The following is a 24,153-nucleotide window of genomic DNA, read 5'->3' on the forward strand; positions in this document are numbered from 1 at the left end:
GCCCCAACATGTCAGCAAGGCAAACAGCACTGAAATGTTCAAGTCCATTTTATTCCTGAACTAGACCAGTAAGGCAAAGGAGAGCTTCAGCACTGAACAAACCACTTGCCAAAACCTCCCCAGGTCATTCCCATAAAACCTGCGGTGAAACACCATTTGTACAGGTAAGAGGACCATGAGAAACAGTTACACATGCAGCTCAGCAAGCCGTGCTCCTACCACAAAGTCATCAGCAATTGCAGGCCCAGTGCCGGGATGCCCAGCTCTGGATGGCACAAGCTGTATTTGTACAGTCCCGTTAGAGAGCAGGAGCCTGAATTTGCATACGAATCGGTGTGAAAGATTCGGTTACATCCTAAAGAATCTCCAGCAGCTTTGGTTACACTGTCAGGTACAAGAATTAGAAAGTGCCCGGCTGACAATCTCCTCGCAAACCCCGCTGGAGACCTTCCCCGTGAGCGAGGCAGAGGGGACACAGCCCCGAGGCCAGACCCCCCCAACCCAACCATCCCATTCCTCATCCCACCCCGCAGCTTTGACAGCGGCAGCCCTGAGCTGCAAACGCCTGGACCGCCCAGGGTTTCCAGCACGCAGCTAAAACACAAGGGGCTGGGCCTCTCCTCCCACAGCTTACGATTCCCAGAGTCATTAAAAGTCATTTCCCTGGCCTGAAGAGAAGCTCTGCTAAATTAGAAACGTGGTGCATGCACCGGGAGCACACAACTCTGCCTATTGCTTCTAGCCGATGCCCCCACTGCTCCATCCCCGTGCCCACGCAGCCGCTGGGGCCATCGCGCAGCAAAAGGCAGCAGGGGCCTGATCCTGCTGATACACGGCCCACCTCCTCACCGCCAACCCCAAACCCTGGTCCGTTTTACCACGTGGGCTCTCAACTGCTTGTGCTGGTGCGAGGCAGAAGGTGCTGGCAAGGGGCAGCCTAAGTGAGGTCACGAGGAGCCTGCGGACACATCGGGCTCAGGGGAGCTGGTAAAAGCCAGCTGCAGCCTTACCTGCGGCGTGCAGGGCAGCACATCCAGCCCCACCAGCGTCTGAGAAAGGGCTCTGCAGGGACAGAGCCGCTGGGGCTTTGCTGTGCCAAGCAGAGGACGGGTAACTGCTTTGCCTGCCACCCACCACGCAGATGGAACAGGAAAAGGGGAGGGAGCCCCGATGCTGGCTCCCCACGGCCTGGAAACAAACCCCACCATTGCCCTGCTGAGAACCGTAACGTCCCCGTTACAAACCACCAAGTTCACCCGGTGGAGGCTGCAGAGAAATCAGGACACACGTGACGAGGTGGAAAAGACTCTGCACGCGTATCTGATGAGCTGGAAAGCCTGCAGGACTGTCATGAGATTCGAGCCCATGCCACAGGCACCCTTTTTCAGAGCAGCCCCTCCAGAGACACTCAAATCTAGCTCTGGCACAGCCTGCAGCTGGAGCATGCTCTCCCCGAAGAAACTCAAGACTAACTGACCTCAAACGATCCTGCTATATTTGTAAAAACGTGTGCGAGGAGACGTCCTCCAACAGCCCTGTGACTTTGTTGGGCTTAGGAAAGACGGAGCACGTCTTGCCGAGGTTCCTGCCAGAACAGGGTTAAGGACTGCGCTGCCAGCCCCGCTGCCTAGAAGACCTGAGAAAGGAACCAGCCTCTCCAGTGTGGAAAACAGAGCTCTGCTTTTAAAAAGAAGGACCTAAACCCGCAATCCCATACCCAAATGCATCCAGAGAGATTGCATCCTTCCAGCTGGTCCAACAGGACCTCACGAGCTATTCACACGCTGACATTTCGAGCTGGTACAGACCTCCCCGCAGGCTCGCTCCTCTGGTTTCAGGATGCACTGCAAAAACGGTCAATGGGCAGCAAGCTCTTTGCAGCAGACACAAGGCTGAGCTCCTCCTCAGCTGACCCTCGGAAGCTGCCAGGACAGCTCCAAAACCTGGTGGCGCGCTGGCTGGAGCAGCTGCACGCTGCAGGGAGAGGAAGGCTGGCTGGAAATCGCCTCAGAGATCCCAGCCACGAAACCACAGCCCCAGGCCAGCTAACGGGACCGCACTGCTGCACGGAAGGGCAGCCCCGTGCACCTAGCTGGGTGTTCCTGCTTCTCATCCAAGCCACCTGCTAGTCCGTTCGTGTGTTGTTGTGTTTTTTTTGCCGTGTTGGGATGAAGCAGATGGGCTGAGCGCCGCAAGCGTGTTTTTCTTTCCACCAGCAGCAGTGTGCCTGCGCACGCTCCTCTCGTGGCACAGCCTGGCAAGCAGCTGCACGACGAGGGAACTGCCCTGGCACACGATCCCACGAGAGCTGCTCTGTGACGAGGCGCTGCCAAGCCACCATCTCACCGCTTCAACCAGCGCCCAGCGGGACCGACGTGCTCCCAAAGGCGCGGGCACCGGCAGCTCCGCACCGCTGACGTGCCCCAGCCCTCGCAGCCGTTCCCTCCGACCTGGGGGGGGAGGGACAAGCTGCATGTCACGACGGCACGGTCACGGAACCAAGGTGTGCAGCTGGGGATTGCTTGTGCATGGGGCGGTGCAGACCTGAGCCTCTGCTGGTGCTCAGGAGCTGGGGTGCGCCTGGTGTCAGCGCGCTCCCCAGGCAGAGGCTGGCCGCTCAGCAGAAAGGGGATACGGACTTCTATAGGCTATATATAGATAAGGCTTCCTAAGAATCTCTTGACAGGGCTTATTCTCTGCTCTATATCTAGATCTGGCCGCGTGCCTGCTGGGAAATACACATCAGACAAGCGTGTGTGCAAGCTGTGGCTCGCTGCGGCCATTAACCAGAGCGAGCCCTGCACTTTGCGCTGCAGCACCCCTGAAGCGCAGGCCAGGACCGCAGAACGAGCTCTGGGGTTTCCCCTACCTCCGCTTGCAGCCCTCCGTGTGTTTCCCTGCAGAGGTGAAGATCCCTTTAGAAATCTCTCCTGCACAAGACATTTACTTCGGGCAGCCACGAGCACCTCCAAGCCATCACGCTACAGCAGTTTTGTCGAGAAATGAAAAGAGGAGGGAAAGGCTTCTGAACTGTCAAGCTTAACAAAGCAAAGGGATCCGATGGAAAGAGACAGAATCTTTCTCCAGAGGAATTTCAACAGCAGAAGAAAGCATTTTGCTGAGCAGCAAGCACATGCCTCCCCTCACCCTGCGCGCTGCCACACACTTGATCCCCCTCCTGCACAGCCTCGCACCTTCAAACCCTCACCTCCCGGCAGCAACACGAGCTTAGAAACTCCATCCCGGCTCACCAGGGCTGCTCCTTTTTAGGGCAGAAGCAGCTGCCCAGAAGGACCTGCAGGTTTTGGTTAAGCACCAGTGTTCCCTCGCCCCTACTCCTTTTTGCTTACCTTCTACAAGCTCCAGAGCACCTGACTGCCCAAAAAGTGAATCAGCCGCAGAGGGGAGTCGGATTATCTTTAGAGCGAGCTAGAGCTCAAAGGGGTCCTGCACATCTTAGAGCACACGGGTAACGGTGGCTGCACCGGCAATGAAATGACCACATTTATCTCTCTCCCTAAGGCAGGTCGGATGAGCCGACCAAGCCGCCCGGTGTCCGGGCACTGCTCCCTGCCCGAGTGGCACACGCCGTCCCCAGGGCATTTCCCAGCACGTGCAAACACCGAAGAGACAACCAGCTGATTGTCCAAACCAGCCCAGAGGCTGTGGCCGAGGAGCACGCTGCCACGACACCGGAGCTGCTATTTTATACTGACGTGCCTGCTTGCAGCAGAACAAGCGCTACTTTCCTTGACAACTTCTGAACTGAGATCTGAGCAACCACGCAGACTTCAAACTCTTTCGAAACACCCGCAACCCAAACACTGCTTTCAGCACAGAAACTTCCGAGAGCACCAGGCTGGAGTGCAGTCAGCCCACGACTTCCACGAGGTGCCCAGCCTCCAACAGCCGCAGAGGCGCAGCGGCCACCACACCACCCTGAGCCAAGCACGCATCGCCGTACACAAGCTGATTTTTATTTTTACCGCACTCTTTATAAATTATATCACTTTCCCTGTGAGGCAGGGGAGGTCCAACACTGGCATTTGAGCTCCTGATCAAAAATAGTTGCTGCTCGGCAAGAAACTGTGCTTGAGGCCAGCCTGGTGTGCAGACGCGTGGCTACGAGATGGGAAGGAACAAGTCGGCAACCCCAGAAGGAAGGCGCAGCTTGTGACAAGTGTCACAGCCACGCAAAGCAGGCCAGGAAAGCCTGAAGTGGTCCTAGAGGAGGAAACGGGTTCCAGGCTCCAGCATGCATGCAACCAGGCAGCCCGCACGTCTACTTTCCCCAACACAAGGAGCGTGTCTTCCTCCTTCCCCCAGGCTCAGGTGCACGAGGCAGCTTTGCAGACCCTCTGCTCCAGCTGTGCTGACCCGAGAAGAGGGTCTACACGTGCAGAAGTCCTCAACCAGCCCGGTTTTTGGAGAATCCCTCCTCCAGGGCCAGAGGCTCTTGCGTGCCCATCAGAGAGCTGTCTAGGCAATTCATTGTTTTAAACAAACGAGCGATTAGCAAGGATCCACTGTCTCCTTGTGAAGCTGGCCGCATGCCCTGCAAGCCTCCGCGTCGCTGTGCAGGGCTATAATCCAATTAAACCTCGCCACGAGAGGAGCTTCCCGCTATCACATTCAATTAGGCGTGTAAGCCTCTTATCATCCGCACGTCGGGATCCGTTTGGGCGAGAACTCCTGCTGCACCGTCGGAGAGGTGGCGTTCGTCGGCCGAGCAGAGCCGAACGCGGATGTCGCGTCTGGAGCCACAGGAAGACCTCACGAGGCAGGAAACTCACACCGCCGGCTTAGAGGGAGGTAGAAACACAGGAAAAATAAAAGGCGGTGACCAACTCCTGCCCACACACGGCTGCACGCTCCCCGAGGGCTCCTCTCCCCACCTTCCTCCTGCTTTCCCGTGGAAATGGAGAGGTCCTGGAGGAGCGCAAGAGCCCCAGAGGGATCCCTCTCTCTCTCTCTCCAGCAAGGCAATGGAAAGGGAAGGGATAATGGAGGGCCTGGCAATACAGAGCCCGCTGGCAGCCGGCCACCAATTCCATAGGAAATACCCTCCCTAGAAGGTCACCAGAACGGTGGCAAAGTTTGGCCCAAAAGAATTAGGAAAAGCTGCCAAGACGTGACGCAAATGAAGCCAGCGAGCAGGCCAGCTTCCTGCGCGAGGCCGACACACCAAGCGCGCTTGGAAAAAGAGATTGAGGGTTGCAAGGAGCATAATGGCCTCTTGTCACGGCCCCGTTGTTGCTTTCCTTTTTTTCTGGCAGAGAAGCGGGATGTTTTGTTGCCGGTTGATTAATCTATTATGCAAATCATTTCGTTGCTAATTTGATACGGACGCGAGCTCGCCACGGAAATCATCTGTGGGCTAGGGGCTGGCGAGAGGAGGAGCACCAGCAGCTCCCTTCCACCAGCAGCAGCACGGTCCCCTCCTGCCAGGAACCTGACCATGATCCGACCCCAGGGCTGCCGGAGAACGGGCAGAGCCACCAGGGAGCGCGAGGGGAAGGCTCCTCGGACACCTGCCGGCTGAAAGCCCCCTTCCAGAGCGCCCCTGCCTTCTGCTCCCTGAAAAATCCCACCCAGAGACCTTTCGCTCGCAGGTTTCAAACTTTTTCAGAACTGCTCTTCATGCACGAGCTTAACCTTACGTCAGCTAAAGGAAGACTCAAAGAGGTCTAATGGGAAGTTCACCTCTGACAAACCGTTCAGCCTCTACACAGACTTTTTTCTCCACTGAATACAAGAACCCAACAACTGCCGTGATAGGATTTACGCTGGGAGCACGAAGGGATCACTTGATAGCTCCCAAAGGAACGTTATTTTGGGCTGCTTCTTTTCCATGAAGATTTCTTTTTCCTTCCAGCCCCAAAGCAGGGGAAAAACAGGACCTACTGGCTCCAAGAGCAAAGGGCTTCGGGCACCGCGCCTTACCCCAAACATTTCGCTTCCACTGCTCAGTTCTGGATGTTTTGCCTCGCGCATCTCAAATGTTTAACATCGCCTTAGTTAGCAATCTTTTTTAAAGCCTATCTCGCGTGCTCATTTGTATTCAATTTCCTTCAGTGGTAAAACGCTAGGCATTCCATGCTATTCAAGCAAAATCAAAACAAAGCCTCCAAATAAGCACTTTCGAGACGTACCTAGTCATCTGAGTAATTAGACATTTTCCTGGTTCCAAATGTACCGAAACCCACAGGCAGCTCCCAAGGAACGTGCCAGCAGCTACCCTAACAAACCAGAGCTCTTCCTAACCGTTAGTTCAGGAGGTTAAGACATGTTTCAAACACCACCTCTCCCCACCTGAATTAACCAGTGATTTCACTTCCTTCGTGTGCTCTCAGGCGCCTCTGCCAGCCACACCAACTCGATCACCTGCAGGCAGCTGCCGGCAGCACAGAGCAGTGGAAGGAGATGGAGCTGGCACAGCGAGGGGAGCAGAGCCCAGGGCGTGAGCAAACTCATGGATCTGCTCAGCTGCTGTGAATCTGCAGCCTCAATCGGTTGCCATTGCCCCAGGGAAGTCCGCACCAGGGCCAGCACGAAGCCCACGTGCTGTGAGGCCATCCCACAGCACCGAGCAGCAACATCCCCGCGAGAGCGGCCTCCCGTCAGAGCCCAGCGGATGCACGTGGAATCTGTTCACGTTTCCTCACCCCACAGGCAAGCTACGGGGGCGGTGGCACATGAAACACACAGGCAGCGCCCGAACAGCGATCTCCAGCACAATTTTTTTTCCAAAATTTCCATTTTTTTTTTCTTCTCCTCATTATTTCCACGGGGCATCAGGTCATACTTGCCCTATCTGCAGTTCAGCCTCACGGCACTCCGCTTCACAGTCCAAACCTTAACGTGAACTTTCTTAATTATATGGGAATGAAGGCAGTAACCTAAAGCAAACCTTGTCCCGAATGGGAGCACTGACCCTTGCCACCTCCTGTTCCAGCAGACCCTCCTGCCAAAAAAAATCTTTTCTCCCAAGACTATTTTCTTCCTCTGAACAGCCTCCGCATGCTGTTGCCTCCTCCTGAGGCTCTCTCAAAATGGGACGGTACCATGGTTCTGCCATCTGCACCCACAGCTTCATTGAGAGCACTTTGGAATAAAAAAAAAAAAAAGAAAAAACAACACACAAAATTCATTTAATAATAAATGAATAATAATTCATATTTTTCAATGTGAGAAAACTGAGTAGAAAGGCTTGATTCCCTCAAACATCAGTCTTCATTTTTGCAGGTACAGGGAGAACTTTATGAAGGGTAACCCTCCAGGAAGGAAAACTGTTCAACACACAGAGGTAAGGAATGGGAGAAGAAGGTAGGCACCGTTCCCTTCCGGCCCGGAGCAGTTACACCCAGATAGCGAGGCAGCCTGAGTCACGTTTCGGGGATGACTAAAGGAAAGTGCTCGCATTCCCGACCCGAAGCAGCCCCGTCAGGAACCCCAGGAGCTATACGTGCCGAAGAAAGACGTCAGAAGAGCAAGGGAGACCAGCACACGCACACGACGCCGCCCAACCTCGCGTTTCACTGCCCGCGTGGCCCCAGCACGCCGCTACGGCTTCCTTAAGTTCAGACCCAGCAACTCCGCAGAGGCAGCGAGGCAGCCTTCCAGCTTTCACCGAACCTCCCCAAACCGAACAGGTTTTGGTAAATCAGGCGCTGAGGAGCGGCGCTTCCCAGGTCCTGCTCCCAGAGCCCTCATCTCAGCCGCCCTCGGGGAGCGCACGCCGCGTGGGCGCAAAGCCCTGTCCGAAAACCCACACGCTGCTTCCAGCCAGGCCCTCCCGCTCCGACTTACCATGGGAGAAGTGGGTGAGAAACGGAGGAAGAGCCAAAAAAATAAGAAAGGGGAAGGAAGCAGCAGGCCCTCCCCAAACGCGCGCCCCTCTTCCCTGAATCCCCTGACTTGCTGCCAAGCCGTAACCTCTCCTCGTCCTGTCAGCAGGAACCTGGAGCGGGACTCGGAACCGGTGAAATCTCACACGAGACCCAGGCGGTGCCACGCTGCTCGACCACACGCCGAGGCCCGCTGTCCTCCACATCCTCTTTTCACGTCCCAGCAGACGTCTGCTCGAACACTAAGCTTATTCTGAATATAGTTTCCCCCGCAGGACAGTTTTCATCCCAATCCCTCTCGCTTTAACACAAAAAAAGATCTTAAACAGCTTTGTGTAACAGAAAAATCATTACGACGTGAACTTAAAACGCAGAGGTGGCAGCACAACTTGGAGAATGCCGGAGCTCGAAGACCTTTATCGCAGCGATTTTTTGTAAAGCCTGTAATGAAATGCAACGCGTGGACCTAACGCGGCATCACAAGACCCAACGATAAATAGCAGAATTTCGCGCCCAGGCCTCGCACCCAGCTGCTGCCACAGCACTTGCGCTTTGCCCAGGACACGCAGCGCAGCAGGCGCCGCACCGCGCGGTCAGACCGACCCCTCTGCAGGAGCTGCAGCCTCGGCTGCTTCTGCCTTCGTTTCAGGGCAAGGAACCCTCTCGGCCTCCCAGCCAGAGTCGCAGCCCCGCCGCGCATCGCGTCCCTGACGCAGCGCCCGCACGCCTGCCCAGCCCACGTGGAGGGACAGGCAACGGCAAAAACGGGGCCAAAACTGGAGGGACCCGCTGCCACACGGAAACTCACGCAGCAGCTTGCTGCAGAGGCTCCAGAATTTTCCCCCCAGCACCCCCCGGACCCCGGGCACTGCCTGTAATCCGCTGCCCACCCGGCCCCGGAGCCCCCCGAGGGTGCAGCCCCCGTGCCCCTCCGTGCAGGGCCGGTGTCCTTACGCTGCGTTTTGTGGTCATCCCCAGAGCTGCAAACACGCACGCTAGGTCGGGAGCTAGTTTTCATATCTGCAAGTATCAGCATAAATGGTAATGCAGGACTGAAAGTCCTTGACAGTGACGGACGCTCGCCGGTGGGCTTTTATTTTATTTCAGCGACCGCAGTTACGAGGCCGGGGGAGACGGAAACCCCGCTACCTTCCTGTACCGTGGGCGAGAAGGGTTTCAAAGCGGCATTACGACAGGGGTTCTGTGTCCTCTGCACACCACCGGGGTCGACAGAAATTCGCGCTGGAGCCTGGCACGAGAACCAGAAGCTCCCCACCTGCTCCCACCTCCTTCTACAGGGGCACTCGGGGGGCGCGCGTCCCCTCGGTGCCGGCCCCCTCCGAGACCTCCCTGTGCAGGGAAGGGAGGCTGAGCGGGGAAAGTTGCTGCCCGACGGACACTGCGAGGTGCCGGCGGCGCAGAGGGGATGGTACAGCTCCGGAAACGCGGGGTTTGGGTTATAAACCGGGATCGCCTGGAAACGCTCGGTTATAAACCGGGATCGCCTGCAAGCGCAGGGCTGGGTTATAAGGCACGACCACCTGCAAGCGCAGGATTTGGGTTACAAAGGGGATCGCCTGCAACTGCGGGACTCGGTTATAGAGCCAAGCCATCTGCAAGCGCAGGATCCAGGTTATAAATGGGATCGCCTCCAAGCGCAGGGCTTGGTTACGGCCCCAAACCGCCTCCAACCGCGGGACGCGGTTACGGACCGGGATCACCTGCAGCCGCGGGACTCGGTTATAAACCCAAACCGCCTGCAACCGCAGGGCTGGGTCACGAGGCACGGCCAGCCCCCGACGCAGGATTTGGGGTTTTCCCCCCCAAAACGCCCCCCCCCCAGCCGGGGCTCAGGGCACAGCCACCGGGACCGGCCGAGCAGCGCGGAACATAGCGGGACCGGGGCGGCCGGAGGGCTCGCCGAGCCGTGCTCCCGGCGGCTCCGGTGCCTCGCCGCTCACTTATCGGGTAACCGCGATAAAAAAAAAAAAAAAAAAAAAAAAAGAAATAAAAAGGGAGCGCCGGGAACTGGCCGGTACCGGCGCTCGGAGGGCGAGGCGGGTGCCCACCGGTAACGGGGACGGGGAGGGGAAGGGGGGAGGGGGCCGGTCCCGGTGCCCCCAAAGCGGGGCGGAGATGGGGGCACCGCCGCGCCGACCGGGAGCCCACAGCCGGGGCGCGGGGGGCTCGAACCGCGGGGAAGCGGGGCCGGGAGGGCGGTACCGGCGGGCTGGGCGTCCGCCGCCGCCGTTACCTGGGGACGCAGCTGGGGCTGGAGCCGTCGATCTCCCAGGTGGCGAAGAGGTTCATGGGCACGGGGCGCCCCAGGGCCCCCGCGCCCCCCGGGAAGCTGAGGCGGCCCCGCTCCGCCGCCGCCGCCATGGCCGCCGGCCCCCCGCGCACACCGGCACCGCGCCGCCCGCCCCGCCCCGCCCCGCCCGCCGTCACGTGGGAGGGGCGGGGCCTCGCGGCGGTAGGCGGGGCCTCGCTGCTGGTGGGCGTGGTTAGGGCGGTGGGGTGGGGGCGTGGCCTCGCTGTTCCTGAAGCCACGCCCACCTCGCGGAGGCCACGCCCGCCGCCGCCGCAGCACCGGGGCGGTTTCCGGAAGTGGCGGCGGCTGCGCAGGGACCGGAAGTCGGCTCTATCCCTAGAGCGGAAGTCGGTGCGGCGGCTTCCGGCCAGCTCAGTGTCGGCGGCGGAGGCGGCGGCGGCGGCGGGGGGGCTGCGAGGATGGTGCTGCTCACCATGATCGCCCGCGTGGCGGACGGGCTGCCGCTGGCCGCCTCCATGCAGGAGGACGAGCAGGTGGGGCTCAGCCGCGGGGGCGGGGCCCGGAGCCTCCCCTCAGGCCTCGGCGGGGTCCCGGGGCCGGGCGGGCGGCGCTGCCCGCGGAGGGGTGGGGGGCGGGCCCGGCAGGCGCCCCCCGGCCGCGGCCCTCAGCCTGTGCTCCCTCCCTCCCTCCGCAGTCCGGCCGCGACCTGCAGCAGTACCAGAGCCAGGCGAAGCAGCTGTTCCGCAGGCTGAACGAGCAGTCCCCCACCAGGTGCACGCTCGAGGCGGGAGCCATGGCCTTCCAGTGAGTACCGGGGAGGGCGGGGGGCGGCTGGCAGCCCTGCCGGCCCAGTGGTGGGTGCGCCAAGGGACCCTGCCCGCTGTTGCGTCGCGGTGCATGGTTTTCAGCCCGTTTCTTTGCTCTGCGTTCGCTGAACACAGCGTAGGTTCTCTTCCCTTTAAGCTTTCTCTGTTTGCATACACCCTGTCTGCTGTCATTGGGTTCTCTCTACCTTCCACCCTCCCTACCTTCGTTGTTTTCTCTCTACCTTCTGCGTCTTTTCTTCTTAAAAAGATGCTCCACGCCTTCCCCTTCTCTTCTCTCTCTATAAATCTTTGGTAAAAGCAGCTTGGCAGTCCTACTGTGAACCCCTTCTGCACAGGACTCTCCTCTCCATAAGAGCGTACCTCATAATGCATCCGCTTCCTGGGTCCAGGCACACGGGGCATCTCTGATTAATTTCATCGCTATATTTGCCAAACGTGTTTTTCACACCTGGTAGATTTGTCAAATGTGTTGCATTTAATTAATCTACTTAACTATTTGAAAACTTTCAGCTTAAATGCTCTTTTGGCTTTCTGCAGCAGCATGTTACTAAGGTAACTTGAATATAAAATAAGGAAAGCCTACGGAGAATGTGGGTCAGGTGCTCTTGGTCCCCAACTAATAGCAGTGGGGCAGGGAAGGAAAGCAGGAGGAAGAATTCACAGCCCATGAAAGGCAGGAGAGCAAGCTCATGTTTGAGAAGAGGAAATGCTTCTTTACGTGACCTGTAATTACCTAGCAGAATAACTGTGGGAGAATTGAATCAAACCCAAGGTCTTGTCAAGCATCAGAGTTACGTTCGTTGGAGAAGTAACCCCCAGTGAGACCGGGTGCCGCGTGGGGCCGCCAAGGCAGAGCTGTGCAGTTCTGGCAGCGGGGTTGTTCTCTGTCCCCAGACCCTGGTGGCTGGCTGCGCGTCAGCGGCTGGGTAGATGGGGAGGTGGACTCCGAATCTGGGACAGCTGGCTTTAGTTCTGCGCTCCTGTAGTGAGGGCCCTTTAGTGCCTCTCCTGCCCGACCCTTTTCTGAAGTGTTCAGGGATTCAGCAACGTGAGAAGACTTCTGGGAGAGGAGTCTTCAGCAAAAGCCTCGTGGTCCCTGGGGCAGCTTTTCTCGTGGTTGGCTGACGTACAACCGACTGCTGCAAGATTGCTTGGTTTGGTTTTTCCCTTGGCTCTGCTTGGCTCTGATAGGGAGCTGTAGTGGTCAGAGGGTGGCAGTGATTCAGGTTGTCTGCCTGTTCTTATCTCCTGTAGGGTTTGGGTGGTGTTCGCAGAGTTAACTGGAGAGTGCTGCTCTGCATCTTCTTCGTAGAAGTTGAAATTTGCTAGAATTAAAAGAAAAAAAAAGTGTTTCTAAACGTTCCTGTGGCACAAAATAAGAGGTACTTGTTTTCAGATGGGACGTTAAGGCAGTGAAGAGAAGAATGCTATCAGATCAGAACATCTCCTGTGATAGCGGTGCAGGAGCAGGAAAGGGAGGAAACAGGGGAGTTTGAGATTTAGTCTGACATAACGCTGATGGCCGTGCTCTCAGTGAACGCAGCACGTCTTGTCTTCTGCCAGATCAGAGCTCCGACTGCTGAGGGCAGCATAAGCTAGGGCTGAGCAGTTTGTGGTGCGAGAGGAGCGTGGCTGAGGGCACTGCTGAGCTTGCTGAGATGGCGGTGGGCGTTTTTAGCTCGATCATCTCAGAGGAGAGCCTAGTCGTGGTGAAGTGTACGGCTCACACAACGACTGCTGAAGTGATGGCCATAAATGTACGGTGTAGGCTTCAGCTCCCGAAGCTGTGTCACCCCTCCAGCCGCAGCTCCTGCTGCGCACGGCCGTGCAGGTGCACAAACACCCACGTGGCCACTGTGCTGCGGGTCGGGAGGTGACCTTTGGCTCATTAACGGCCTGAGGCTCCTACCTATCATGTTGAAAGCAACCCTTGGTCGTTGCCACTGATACCAGGCAGAAGGGTAAAGCTTCTCTCTCAAAATTATCCAAAATAAGTACAAAAACCTGCTGGCTGCGCTCAGGGTACAGAAGTTAGAGCTGGCAGACTGCAAACGTTTGCCCCTGTCAAGCAGACCGCGTGCTCGGGTGCTGTCTGAAACTCAGAAGGTGCAAAATTCAGAGCAATGTCCAGCTGTGCAGGAGCGCTGTTCTGCTCGTGGGCTGAGCCTGGCAAAACTGCCTGCCTCCAGGGCAGGAGGAGGTGTGCCTGCTCGCCCTGGTGCTGGCAGATGGACTTCAGATCCAAGGTATCACATCGGGAAAAAGCAGCCGGGGAGCGCAGCCGCACCGACAGGACGCGCTCCTCCGACTGCTCGCACCTTCAGCCCGCTGCTCTGGCTCCCGGGGAGCACTGTTCCTGCCTGCCTTGCTTGTTTCAGAAGGCTTTTCAAATACTGTTGTTGGTGACTGTGGCTAAACCAAGCTCTGAGTGAAATTTGGAGCGTCTCTGAGCTGCCGAACAGGTCTCGGAGGGTGAGGAGAGAACAGGGGCAGGACATGCTGTAGGATTAGTCCTAGGGACCTGGTGCTGTCCAGGCTGAGGGACACACAAGCGTGGGCTTGTGGGGATGAGCCTCTGAGAGTTGTAGAGGCAGCAGACACGGATACTGTGAGCCAGAAGCAAGCTGAGTAAGGTGCATTTGAAGGATTTGGGCCCTTTGGAGTGCCTGCAAGCACAGCGGGGACAAAGTTGTTTTATAAGCTTGATGCAACTATTAATACAATTTTTAAGCTACTTATTTAACGACAGTGCCCTTACGAGTAGGTTAATTCTCTAATATGCCATTAAGCTCTGCGCTAACTAGACTGCTACGTAATGGCCTTGTACAGAAAGTCAGAGGAAGGTAACGTACAAGTAACATTCAAATTCCATCTTGAATGAAACAGCTAAAATTTTCAGAGCGTATCCGGGGCTGTCTGCCAGCTCCTCTGCCTTGGCTTTGGTAGAAATGTTGCTGCCTCTTTTTGTATTGGCCAGCTGAGGAGGAAAGTGGAGTAAGGATCATACAGCAGCAGCAAATTGCAGTGAAACCCAAACAACACCAGAAATCTTGAGGCTAATTCCATCTTATCCCTCATTTCGGTAGGGTTTTTAGCTGAATCAGAAGGGAACACCTCTCCCTGTTCTTTGTGCTCACGGAGACGCTGAAACAAGCTCAGCACTAAAGCTCTGCAAAAAAATGAGGATTAGATGCAATAGGGAATGGGGTGGGAGGTGAAGAAGACATCTCTGCGCGTTCCCCTGCAGAGCAAATCAAACTGCGTTAAACAGCATCGGCACCTCCTGTTCAGCATTGCTCTGGGGCTCCTCCCGCCGCAGCCCAGGCGCTGGTAGCACACTCATGCTTAGCCTTGTGTGCCGGGGAGCCCACCAGAGCCCATCTAGCGCCTGTATTTTATTCAGCTGCCTTTGAGGTGCATGCGGACAGCAACACCCCACCGACAGGTGAGTGCTGGGGAGGAAGGGGGCACCAAGCCCTCCAAAAGGGCAGGTGGGAGCTGGCAGCCGCTGGGCGCCCCGTCAGAGGGTTGGCACGCTGAGACCAGGTTCCTGTGCGTGCCTGAACCTCGTGGCAGGGCTTTTTGTTCGTGGGCCTCAGGTACTCGGCTGTGCCGTGCTGTTTTAGAGCTGTGCTTGGCCACCTTCCCCTCTGCTCTGCTGGCAAACTCTCTTGCGCTTCCCTTCCGACTGCGGAAGCATCCTCCCTTTTGGCTCTGAAGTTATTACTCTTGTTACGGGTATTTTCTTTTGATGATACTCAAAGGCCAACTTTTGTCCCAGTGAAGTCAAAGATTAGGGTCTGTTAGAGCTGGTACAGGGTCTAAGACCGTGAGGAAATTTATTTTAGGTGAAGGACAAAAGCTGACGCGTCCGGGTGCAAGGTGGGAAAAGTGATGCCGGAGAGGATGGATCCAAAACCGCTTGGTTAATTCTGTCTGCTGTTCTTCTAGCTACATCATCGAGAAAGGGGTTTGTTACCTGGTCCTGTGCGAGTCTGCCTTCCCGAAGAAGCTGGCCTTTGCCTACCTGGAAGATTTGCATTCGGAGTTTGATGAGCAGCACGGCAAGAAGGTGCCGACGGTCTCCAGGCCCTATTCCTTCATCGAATTTGGTGAGGTCCCTCTTTCTGGTGCTAGAGAAATGGGTGTTTTGAGTGAGGAACGCTTGTGAACAGAGAAATAGTAGGAAAATGGTAGATGCCCTTTGATTCAGATTTCTCTAAGTCTTTTGGCTCGTCTCCAGCGAATGTTTGCAAGCAGTCTGTTGGCTGTCTGAGCAGCGCTCCCACTCCTTTGGCAGCTGGGCTGCTCTCTGTTACGTGAGCGTTCTCTCCACATTGCATCTCCAGGAAGATGGTGTGGAGCTAATAACGTGCAGTAAGGCTTTTTGATACAGCGCCCTGGATGGGAGGGAGTGGGGTGAGAGTGCGAGGAAAACCAGTATCCACTGGTGTGCTGGGAAGGGAGGGAGAACCCCAGATGGCTGCGCTGAGGTCTTGTTTTCCTGGTGGTGGTGTGTTCTCCTCTGGTGTGCCCACAGAAACAGAACCAGGGGCGTGTGGACAGAGCCTGGAAGAACGTTGTTCTCCTGGAGGCAGCACGATCTCTCAGCCTTCCTGCCTTGCTTTTAGGCTGAGCCTTTGTGTCGTCCTGTGCTGAGCTGGAGGAGCAGGCTAAGGAGCCCAAAGCTTCTAACCCATGTCCGCAGCCTCTCCCCGCAGCCGGACTGAGGCTCGGAACTGCTTGTTAACATTTTATTCTTTTCTAATCAGGTGACTGCATTTTGAGGTGGGAGGGGAGAAGCAAGGCTTACATCGTGTTCTGTTACTGGTAGTCATTTCATTTACAGTGAGAGGTGTGTTAACCTGAAGTTGAATGGTTCCGCCCCCCGTGTCCTTTCGCCTCTGTATTTGGGGGTGTGTTTCTATGAACACAATTCACCAGAAACCCTGGGGGTTTTCACAGAACACCCCTGACCTATCAGACCATTGACTGGAAGTCGTGGCGGGTCCTTCAGTTTCAGATGTAGGCTGAAGAAGAGACAGTCCAGTTCCTTTTGCAGGGCAAAGCAGGGGATTTTGGGGAGATAAGAGCTTCCCTCTGACAGCCCTCTCTTGTTCCAGACACCTACATCCAGAAAACCAAGAAACTCTACATCGACAGCCGGGCGAGGAGGAACCTGGGCTCCATCAACACAGAGCTGCAGGACGTGCAGAGGATTATGGTGGCCAACATCGAGGAAGTCTTACAGCGAGGAGAGGCACTTTCAGGTACAGCCAGTGGCTGCCGTTTGGTGAATGGTTCCTTGTCCCCTCGGTCAGCTGGGTGGGGAGAGCATACCAGAGGGAAAGGTTTCCTAATTCCGGGGAAGAGCAACGGACTCTGGGTTCTCCATTTGGTGGGTATGGTGCTGGTGCTTCTTTTGTGTGAGACTAGTGCCTCCCCACCTCGGTGGCTCTCATCCCAACAGGACAAGCACCAGAGCGCTGCAGACAGGCACAAGTCATGCTGCCATGTGATGTCTCAGCTGCTCCAGAGACACTTGCTCAGTTAACCCGACATTTGGGGATCATTTGGTTGGGTTAATCTGCATTAATTTCTCTGCTGTTTCCCTTCAACAGCTCTTGATTCCAAGGCCAACAACCTGTCCAGCTTGTCCAAGAAGTACCGCCAGGATGCGAAGTACCTGAACATGCGTTCCACCTACGCCAAACTTGCGGCCGTGGCTGTGTTTTTTATCATGCTGATCGTCTATGTGAGATTCTGGTGGCTGTGACTTCCTTTTGACACGAAGAGGGAAAGCCGGTAGCCTGGCAGATGTGTGTGTGTGCAGGACACCGGGCACGGGGGATGTGCATTAGAATCCACGCAGGACCATCACCTTTATGCAAGTGTCCTGAAAAGGTTAGGTGGCGCCTGAGTACCACACCTCTTAGCGAATCCGAACCGTAGGTGTAAAGGCTTGTTGTCTACAGGCTTTTCCTCTGAGGCAATTTGCACTAGGGTGCTGTCGCGGTTGACCTCCCGAGGTTCTGCACCCCTCTGAGGGGTGAGCTCTGGGAGCAGTCAATCGGTGCAGTTTAGCATAATCACCTTTGACGTCCTCCTCTTAAGTAGCTCTAGTGGGAACTGGACTCTAATGAACATTCCTTGTGTTGGCAATGGTTGCTTTTTTAGAATCTGGGTCTGTGTTTTTTTGGGGTTGTTTTTTTTTTCTTTTTTTAAGACGACTCCCCTGTTTGAAGGCAAATACTGCTTTGTACATATTACAGTAGCTTTCACCTCTGTCAAGCTAGCTGTTAAGTTTTCTGTCTCTGATGTATTTTCAATTGCTTTAGGAACAATTGGGTGGTAAATAATGCCTTAAATACATTCTGTCTAGTGCTAGGAGAGGCAATGAAATATTACCGATTCCTACAAAATTAGACTCCAGGTTTGTAAGTGTCCACTTTCCCTCTCCTGGCAGCTGTGTATGACGGTATGTTTCCATGTGATTAAAAACAGGGTGTGTAGCTCAAGTGCTGTTGAAGCGGGCACAGTGCAAACTATGTCAGCATTGTCTGTTTTTTCCCTTCTATCTGCAGATTCACTACATTGTTTCCTTCCTCTTTACTACGCTTTCCTTCCAAAACGTGTCAAAACTGCCAGCATTTCGTCTCCGGAATGCTTGTTTTCTTTCTCCCTCTTCCACCCAAAGCAACCAAAAAAGCAAAACTCTGAATGTCGTTGTGAAGAAAAGGCAGTGTTTCCTTAAAGAAGACTTGAACTTTACATGAAGGATTCGAGAGGATAACTTTAAAACAGTGGAATCCTTTGGAAATGCCACCTTTTTTTCCTCTGGTCACCCTCTCCCTACCTCACTTGGGAAGTTGAAACTGTAGGTGAAGAAAAACTCATTGTGGGGCAATAGTATATAACTTCTTCTTTCTCATGGGCCAATCTATATAGTTCCAGTGTAATGTGATTATTTTTTATTGTTGGTCCAGCTGTGCTAGGAGTACAACTTTATCTGTCAGCCTTTTTTTCCTTTCAACTAAAAAACAGCAAAGGGCTATAGGCCTTTCCACTCTTTTCCACACTCAAGTGTCTCTAACGCGGTAGGAAGCAGGCACTGTCACAGAAGAAAGTTTCAGGGTTCCCCAGCACCTTTTAAAAGCACATTCTGGTGTAGTTTTGGTTGTATAAACTGTGACCTGGAAGCGTTTCCTGCCCCTGGGTAGGGATCAGGGAGCCGTTGTCCTGCCTGGGAGCACTGTCCAGCCTGGCACCGTGTGGGACTGGTAGGGACGCAGTTAGCACTCGTCCATCGATCCCCCTAGCACCTCTGATCTGCCATGTAGGCTAAAATCATCTGTTTTCTGCATGATGCCAAGTCTTATGTTGTAGATTGCTTTATTATTACCATTTTTTATCCTTACACGTGGTGTCCCTTCCGGGTGGATGTCCCAGTGATGTAGGTCTGTGTGATGTAGGTGCCAGGAGGTGGGCAGGCACCGACCGTACCTGGATTGTTGTGACCGGGGGGAGTGACGCTCCTGCAGCGACCAGCAGCTCCGCCAGCAGTTGCCTGCTGCAGCCCCACTGTCAGCCGTGAAATAAACGCTTCTGAAAAGTCCCTCGGCAGCGTGTCTCGTGTTTCCGTGATCCCGGAGGATGCCCTCATTCCTTCCAGGAGCGCAAGGGGGGTGAAGACCCCACAGTTAAGCTCTCCTGCAGCTCCCTGCTCGTGTGCGCTGCGGCCTGAGCAGTCAGTGCCAGCGCAGGGCCGGAGCTGCAGCCTGCAGATGGCAGTGCCTGCACGGAGCTGGCGCACGGCGCAGATCCCTGCCGGAGCTGGCACCCTTCCTGAGGGCGCCCCAACTTGTTGCGCTGCCCTGGCCTCCCTGGGGGCCCGCAGCATTGCTGGGCCCAAGCGATTTCTCCAAAAAATCTCTTTTGGGGTTCGCTTGCTGCTTCCAGGAGTGCGAAGGCCGTCGTGTGTGGCAGGGAAGGACTGGGACCGCTGCGGGGACAGCAGTTAGCACTCGTGCACCGATCAGCCCTGCAAATCCTGTCCCCTGCCTCCCCGTGTGCCCCTGCCCGTGTCACGTACAAACCAGCTGCATCTGGCACAGGCCACAGTACATCTTCACCATCGCCGCTCCCAGAAAGCAGCGGTTTGGGTGCTGCAGGGTTTTGGTTTCTGTGTTTATTTGGGCACCAGCTGCTTCCTCTGCTGTGAACCCGCTCCTTGCACTTGCAATCCCCTTTTTCAGACAGGTTCTTAGAAAATAAAAAACCACATTTGGCATCTTTCTGGGGTCATGGGGCTGTTTGACCTCAGATGGTTTCTGGCAGCTGTTTTGCCATGACTGAACGTCCCGGTGGCACCCAGGGCTGGGGTTCAGCCCTCGCAGCACCTAGTCCTTGTCCTCCCTTCCTCAGGGGCTGCCGGGGGGCAGGTGGCACCCTGGGCTCTGTCTCTCCATGGGGCTGGTGGGCTCGGGAGGGTGCCTTCCCCTCCCTCCCCTCGCTGTTTGCTCTGCTGCCAAAGTGACCTTTAGAAAGGGAGGTTGTCTATTTTCTGCTGCCCGAAAATGAAGGCTCTTGAGATGGCAGGGCGCTGTGCTGCCGCAGCCGGGCCTGGAGGCTGGCCAAGGGCGGCTGACTGCCGAGAGCAACCCTCCCTGGGTCAGCGTGCCCCCAAAACCATCCCATCACCCCTCAAAAACGCCTCGTCCTCTCCATCCAGGCTGACACAGCTGGGCTGGACCCCAACCCCGAGCAAACTCAGGGCAGGATGTGGGCTACCCCCAAACCTGAGTCCTCTGGGGGTCCCCAGCAGCCGGGCAGCTCCCAAGACCCCGCAGCCAGCACGGGGGAGAGGTGGGCTCTGCCCTCTCCTCCACGCTGCTTTGCCCACGATTCCCCAACAGCCTCTGAGAGCTGCCCACGCGTCTCCCCAGCTCCGCAGCCACCTGGGGCAGCCGTGCCACCTCCCGTCCCCAGCCTGTCCCCAGTTTTTCCCCAGCTCAGGTGCTGTTGGGGTCCCCCATGGGACATGGGGTACCCCTGTGGGACATGGGGTACCCCAGGGTTTGCCGTGCACACAGCACCGAGCCCCACAGCGGCTGTCCCCAGCTGACTGTGGCCATGCCTGAGCAAGCAAGCCCAGTGGAGGGGATAAATTAGAAGTCAGGGGGGCTTCTGGTGAGCTCCCAGCATCTGCAGAGCCGTGGCTCAGAGAAGGGCACCGGGACCCACGCCGTGGGGGTTTCTCTGCCATGACGGCTGCCGGGAGAAGCCCAGCGTGATTTTGAATCATGGCTTGTAAAACCCCTTGCGGCTGAGCCCTGGTGCTCTGCTCAGAGATGATAAACCCATTTCCTGTGTCATTTCTTTTTTATTTTTCCCCTTCCCCATGTCGAGACGCTGCTAGCTGATAGCGCTGCCTCCCACCAGAGACCCCCCCGGCGTGCCCCGGGGGCTGCCCGCCGCCCCAGCACGCTGCATCCCCTGGCACGCCACTCGTGCTCGCAGGGACTGGGACTCCCCGGCACGGCCCGGAGCTGAAAGCATGCCCTCCCTGCCACCTACCACCCAGGTCCCCAAAAATGGAAGTAAACACAGGATTTGCATAAAAGAGCAGAACTAAATGTGCTCACTCGGTGACCCCGGGACCTCTGCTGCGGAACCTGTGCATGGGCAGTGGAGCCAGAGGGAGCTTGGGGAGCGTGCGGCTCCCAGAGCCGAGGGACAAACACCCGCTGGCATCCCGTCCCCACGGCCTTCTGCTGCATTAGGGGCTGTCTGGGAAGGGGCTGTCTGCTGGGTGCTGCCCCCTGCAATTACAGCCCCGGCTGCTGGTGGTAACCACGAATAAGTGAATTCTTACTCCATCACATGCCCGGGGCTGAGAAGGTCCCAGGGGTTTAGCAGCCACCCCGTACGTCACCAACTTTGGTAAAAGCAGCACAAGCAGAGCCCCGCTGGGACAGGATCCCGCCGGCACGCTGGTTATAAATATTCCCGGGGCTCCTGGAGCGAGTGCCGCTGCCCGGGAGCCAGACGGCCGAAATTCCCCACGCGATTAACTGAACTGCGGCGCACAAACAGCTCGGGGCGCGCGGTGCATTCCTGCGGGGCGTGGGGCTCCCTCCGCCTGCTTCACGCAGGAATGAATGCCTTTTCTCTCCTCTTTTTTTTTCTAAATCCTAGCAGGTAAGATAATCAGCGCCAAAGCCAAGTCATGTGAGGTTTAACAGTTAACAGATGAGCCACAGGACGAGCTATTTGTGGTGCGAGCACTAGGTTGCCAGCCCTGAGGATTTTGTTGGAAGCTCTCTCCCTCCTGTTTTTCTTAAGCCTCTTGGTTGCTGACATCTTGTAACTGAGCAAGAACCCAGCTTTCATTTTAATGGGGTTCCAGATCTTCTGGTTGCAAAAGAGGAAGCTTGGCTGTAAAATTCAAGACCCCAAAAAGAGGGGCAGGTAAAAATAAGGGAACTTTTATATGGCTGCGTAAAGTGCTGGGATTCAAGGCAGGCATTTGGGTGTGTGCTGAGCTGAGGTTTGAATGCCTGAACCACCAACAATGTCACAGAAAGGTTGGTGCAAGAAAATGCAATTTATTTTGAAGGAGACAATGAGTTCCTGCAAAGCTGGTGAAACCAGCGATCCCTACAAGGTACAGACCGGAGGAAAAGCAAAGAGCCTCTCACTTAGCGTGCAGACAACCAAAAAGCACCTCGGGCTTAAATATATTTTGCACACTGCGGAGAGAGCTGAGGTGAGCATGACGGTGCTGGCACACATTTCCGCACAGCAGCGTGCCCCCAGTTTCAGAGTTACGAGCCAGCTGGTTTCGGCGGGCAGAAGGTGCCTTGCAGCAGGTGCAGGGACCATGGGCTGTGGGTTCTCCTCTGCCAGCAGCTCCCTGGAGGCCGCACCACCCCCAGCACCACAGCCCCGGCACCACAGCCCCAGCACCGTGACCCCAGCACTATGTTCCTCGCCGCCAGGCCAGCAAGCCCAGGCTGGGGCAGGACACATTCTCCGTGTTTTGGGGAGAGGTCAGCTGCTGGGGATCGCGCTGAGCTGGGACCTGGCCTGCAGCCCCCCTGGTGGCAGCCCAGCACCCTCACCCCGGGATGACCGCCCGTCGATGGCCAGCGCAGGCGGCTGGCTTTGAAGTGGTGGCACAGGAAGCATGAGGAGGCTTGAGCTGAGGAGCAGCTTGCAGACGCGGGTATCAAAACGAGCACGCCGCTGCTTTACGGAGCAGGCAGCAGAAATCATTTTGGAGTGAGACTTGCAACACATCCAGCTGCAAAGGCAGAGGCTGGGGCTCGCTGATGGCTTGATCTCCCTGCCTTTGTCAGCCAAAGTGCCAGGATTTCCCTAATTGCCACTGCCGTTTAAATAGAGACACTGCGGATCTGCCTCTGTTCAGCTCTGCTAATCCCTCGGCTGGCACCGCGTGCCTCGCCGCAGCTTTCCGAGCTGCCCGCCACCCGTGGGGACCCTGCCCTCCTCCTCCCGTCCCCAGCACCCAGTGAGGTGTTACTGGTGTTCTCCAGGTGGGAAACTGGGAGCCAAACGGCACGCCGGTGAGGCTGGGTGTCTGCAGGCTGCAGGCAGAGCGCAGGTTACTTCTGCTGGTGGGTTTCCCTGTGTGATAAATCTTTATTTGCATACGGTGTTCTCTTAATGGGACTGTAACGGGGTGTGTAAGATGAGGCAATGCTGAAACATATTTTTAACTCCTGTGCAAACAGCTTGTTGCTTAATGAGGCAGACCCGCTGCCCTCTGCGACAAGGAACTGCTTGAGGAGCTTTGCCTTGGGCGCTCGGCTGGGCACCTGCCTGTGTGCCCTCCGTTCTGCCTCTGTGTTCTCCTCCAGGACTTGGCTGGGGCTCCTGGGAGAGGTGGGAGAACCCAGCCAGGTCCCGAGGCAGGCAGGAGCGATGTGAAGCTTTCCCTGACCTGTGTGGTTTCGCTCTGTGGCCACGTGTTTCAGGTGGAGCTGTCTGCCCGCCTGGCTGTGTCAGCCTCCGAGAGGCTGTGCCGGCGCGGCTGCAGATGCTGGCCCAGCTCGGAGAAGCAGCTTGCGATCAGGCCAAGCCAAATGCAGATGAGGGAGCGGTGCCCGTTTCGAGGTCTGGGATAATGAGTAATGCTCCGTGCTGGGGGGAGCTGGAAATTGCAGCCTTCAGTGAAATACCAGAATTCCTCCTGAATTAGCTACATTAGGGAGAGCAAATCCAAGCCCTCCCTGTTCTGGTTACATTCCTGCCTTTCTTTCCTCTCCTCCCAACTCGGTTTAGTGACCATTTTCTCTCAAGTGCTACTTGCTACCATCCACACTTTTACATGCAGAAAGTTTGTACTCCCTAGTTTAATCTCGAACATCGGGCCTCTAATTTCCGACGCCGTCTTCCACCCCACACCCTGCAGACGCAGCCGAGTGCGATCGCAAGTGCGAAGCTGCCCCTGCAGTTATTTGCATCTGCGGCTGGGCATGCTCCAGGTCCGGCCTTCACCCCAACATGTGAGGTGCTCAGGGGAGCCAGATGTGCCCGGAGCACCGCCGCAGACAGCGCCTGACGGCGGTCACAGCCACCCAGCTGCAAGGCGCTGCTGCCTGCCCACGAGCGACGGCAGGCTCCGGCAGCTGCGTGAGGCGGTGGGAGAGGTTTCACCCAGGCTGCCCGAAAAAAATCGCTGGGCTCCTTCCATGGTGGTGGCACAGCGGTAACAATCCAGCTCTGTGCCTGGGAGGAGCCGCAGCGCCTCAGTGAATTAAAGGGGGAAAACACTGGGCTTTATTCATTGCCCCCCTCTCTCCCCTGAGCTCGGCACAATCCTCCCTTCGCAGGAGACGCAGGCCAGCATGCCATGTCAGCACATAACACAAAGAGCTCTCAGTCTGCGAGGAGCTGGAATCGCAGCAGAAGGATTTTTAACGCTTTAAATGATGGTTTAGGGCTGGAAGGGACGTTGAGGTTGAACCCAGGCACTCCCTACAGTAACAGCATGTGCTTTATAACTCCACTACCTTCCCCAAGCCTCCTCCGGGGGAATTTGTGTCTCCCCCTGCGTTTTGCCGCCCTGTTGAGGAGCGTTTATCTTTTGCCGAGGCCGTGGGGCTGAAATACCACCACGAGCCCATACACCTGCTCTTCAGACGCGTGAACTCCCACTCAGACCGGAGCCGGCCTCTGGCAG

The 24,153-nt window shown here is 56.4% G+C and overlaps 2 protein-coding genes across 8 annotated transcripts in view; one reads left to right on the forward strand and one right to left on the reverse strand.

Annotated features, from left to right (window-relative positions):
• PACS2 (phosphofurin acidic cluster sorting protein 2) overlaps positions 1–10,278 on the reverse strand; it is a 71,843-nt gene extending 61,565 nt beyond the window's left edge. For 5 of the 7 annotated variants that reach the window (XM_067001347.1, XM_067001346.1, XM_067001345.1 and 2 more), the window contains exon 1: positions 10,102–10,277. In XM_067001347.1, coding sequence (XP_066857448.1) covers positions 10,102–10,229 — 128 coding nt within the window. In that variant the 5' untranslated portion in view covers positions 10,230–10,277. Of the gene's footprint in view, positions 1–10,101 lie in introns of all 7 variants that reach the window. The other 2 variants (XM_067001350.1, XM_067001349.1) reach the window with 1 other exon arrangement.
• Positions 10,279–10,486: 208 nt separating this feature from the next.
• Positions 10,487–18,561, forward strand: SEC22B (SEC22 homolog B, vesicle trafficking protein). Its single transcript, XM_048080339.2, has 5 exons — positions 10,487–10,652; positions 10,814–10,923; positions 14,898–15,058; positions 16,070–16,216; positions 16,568–18,561. Exons 1-5 carry the CDS (start codon positions 10,578–10,580, stop codon positions 16,720–16,722), a joined length of 648 nt encoding a protein of 215 aa, XP_047936296.1. The 5' UTR covers positions 10,487–10,577; the 3' UTR covers positions 16,723–18,561.
• The last annotated feature ends 5,592 nt before the right edge of the window (positions 18,562–24,153 follow it).

This window comes from Anser cygnoides, chromosome 8, assembly GCF_040182565.1.
Source record: "Anser cygnoides isolate HZ-2024a breed goose chromosome 8, Taihu_goose_T2T_genome, whole genome shotgun sequence".
NCBI classification, from domain to species: domain Eukaryota; kingdom Metazoa; phylum Chordata; class Aves; order Anseriformes; family Anatidae; genus Anser; species Anser cygnoides.

Coding starts and splice junctions, on each gene's coding strand:
- SEC22B (XM_048080339.2), top strand. CDS start 10,578: ATGGTGCTGCTCACCATGATCGCCCGCGTGGCGGACGGGCTGCCGCTG. Junction 15,059..16,069: donor CTATTCCTTCATCGAATTTG/GTGAGGTCCCTC, acceptor CTCTTGTTCCAG/ACACCTACATCCAGAAAACC. Junction 16,217..16,567: donor GCGAGGAGAGGCACTTTCAG/GTACAGCCAGTG, acceptor TCCCTTCAACAG/CTCTTGATTCCAAGGCCAAC.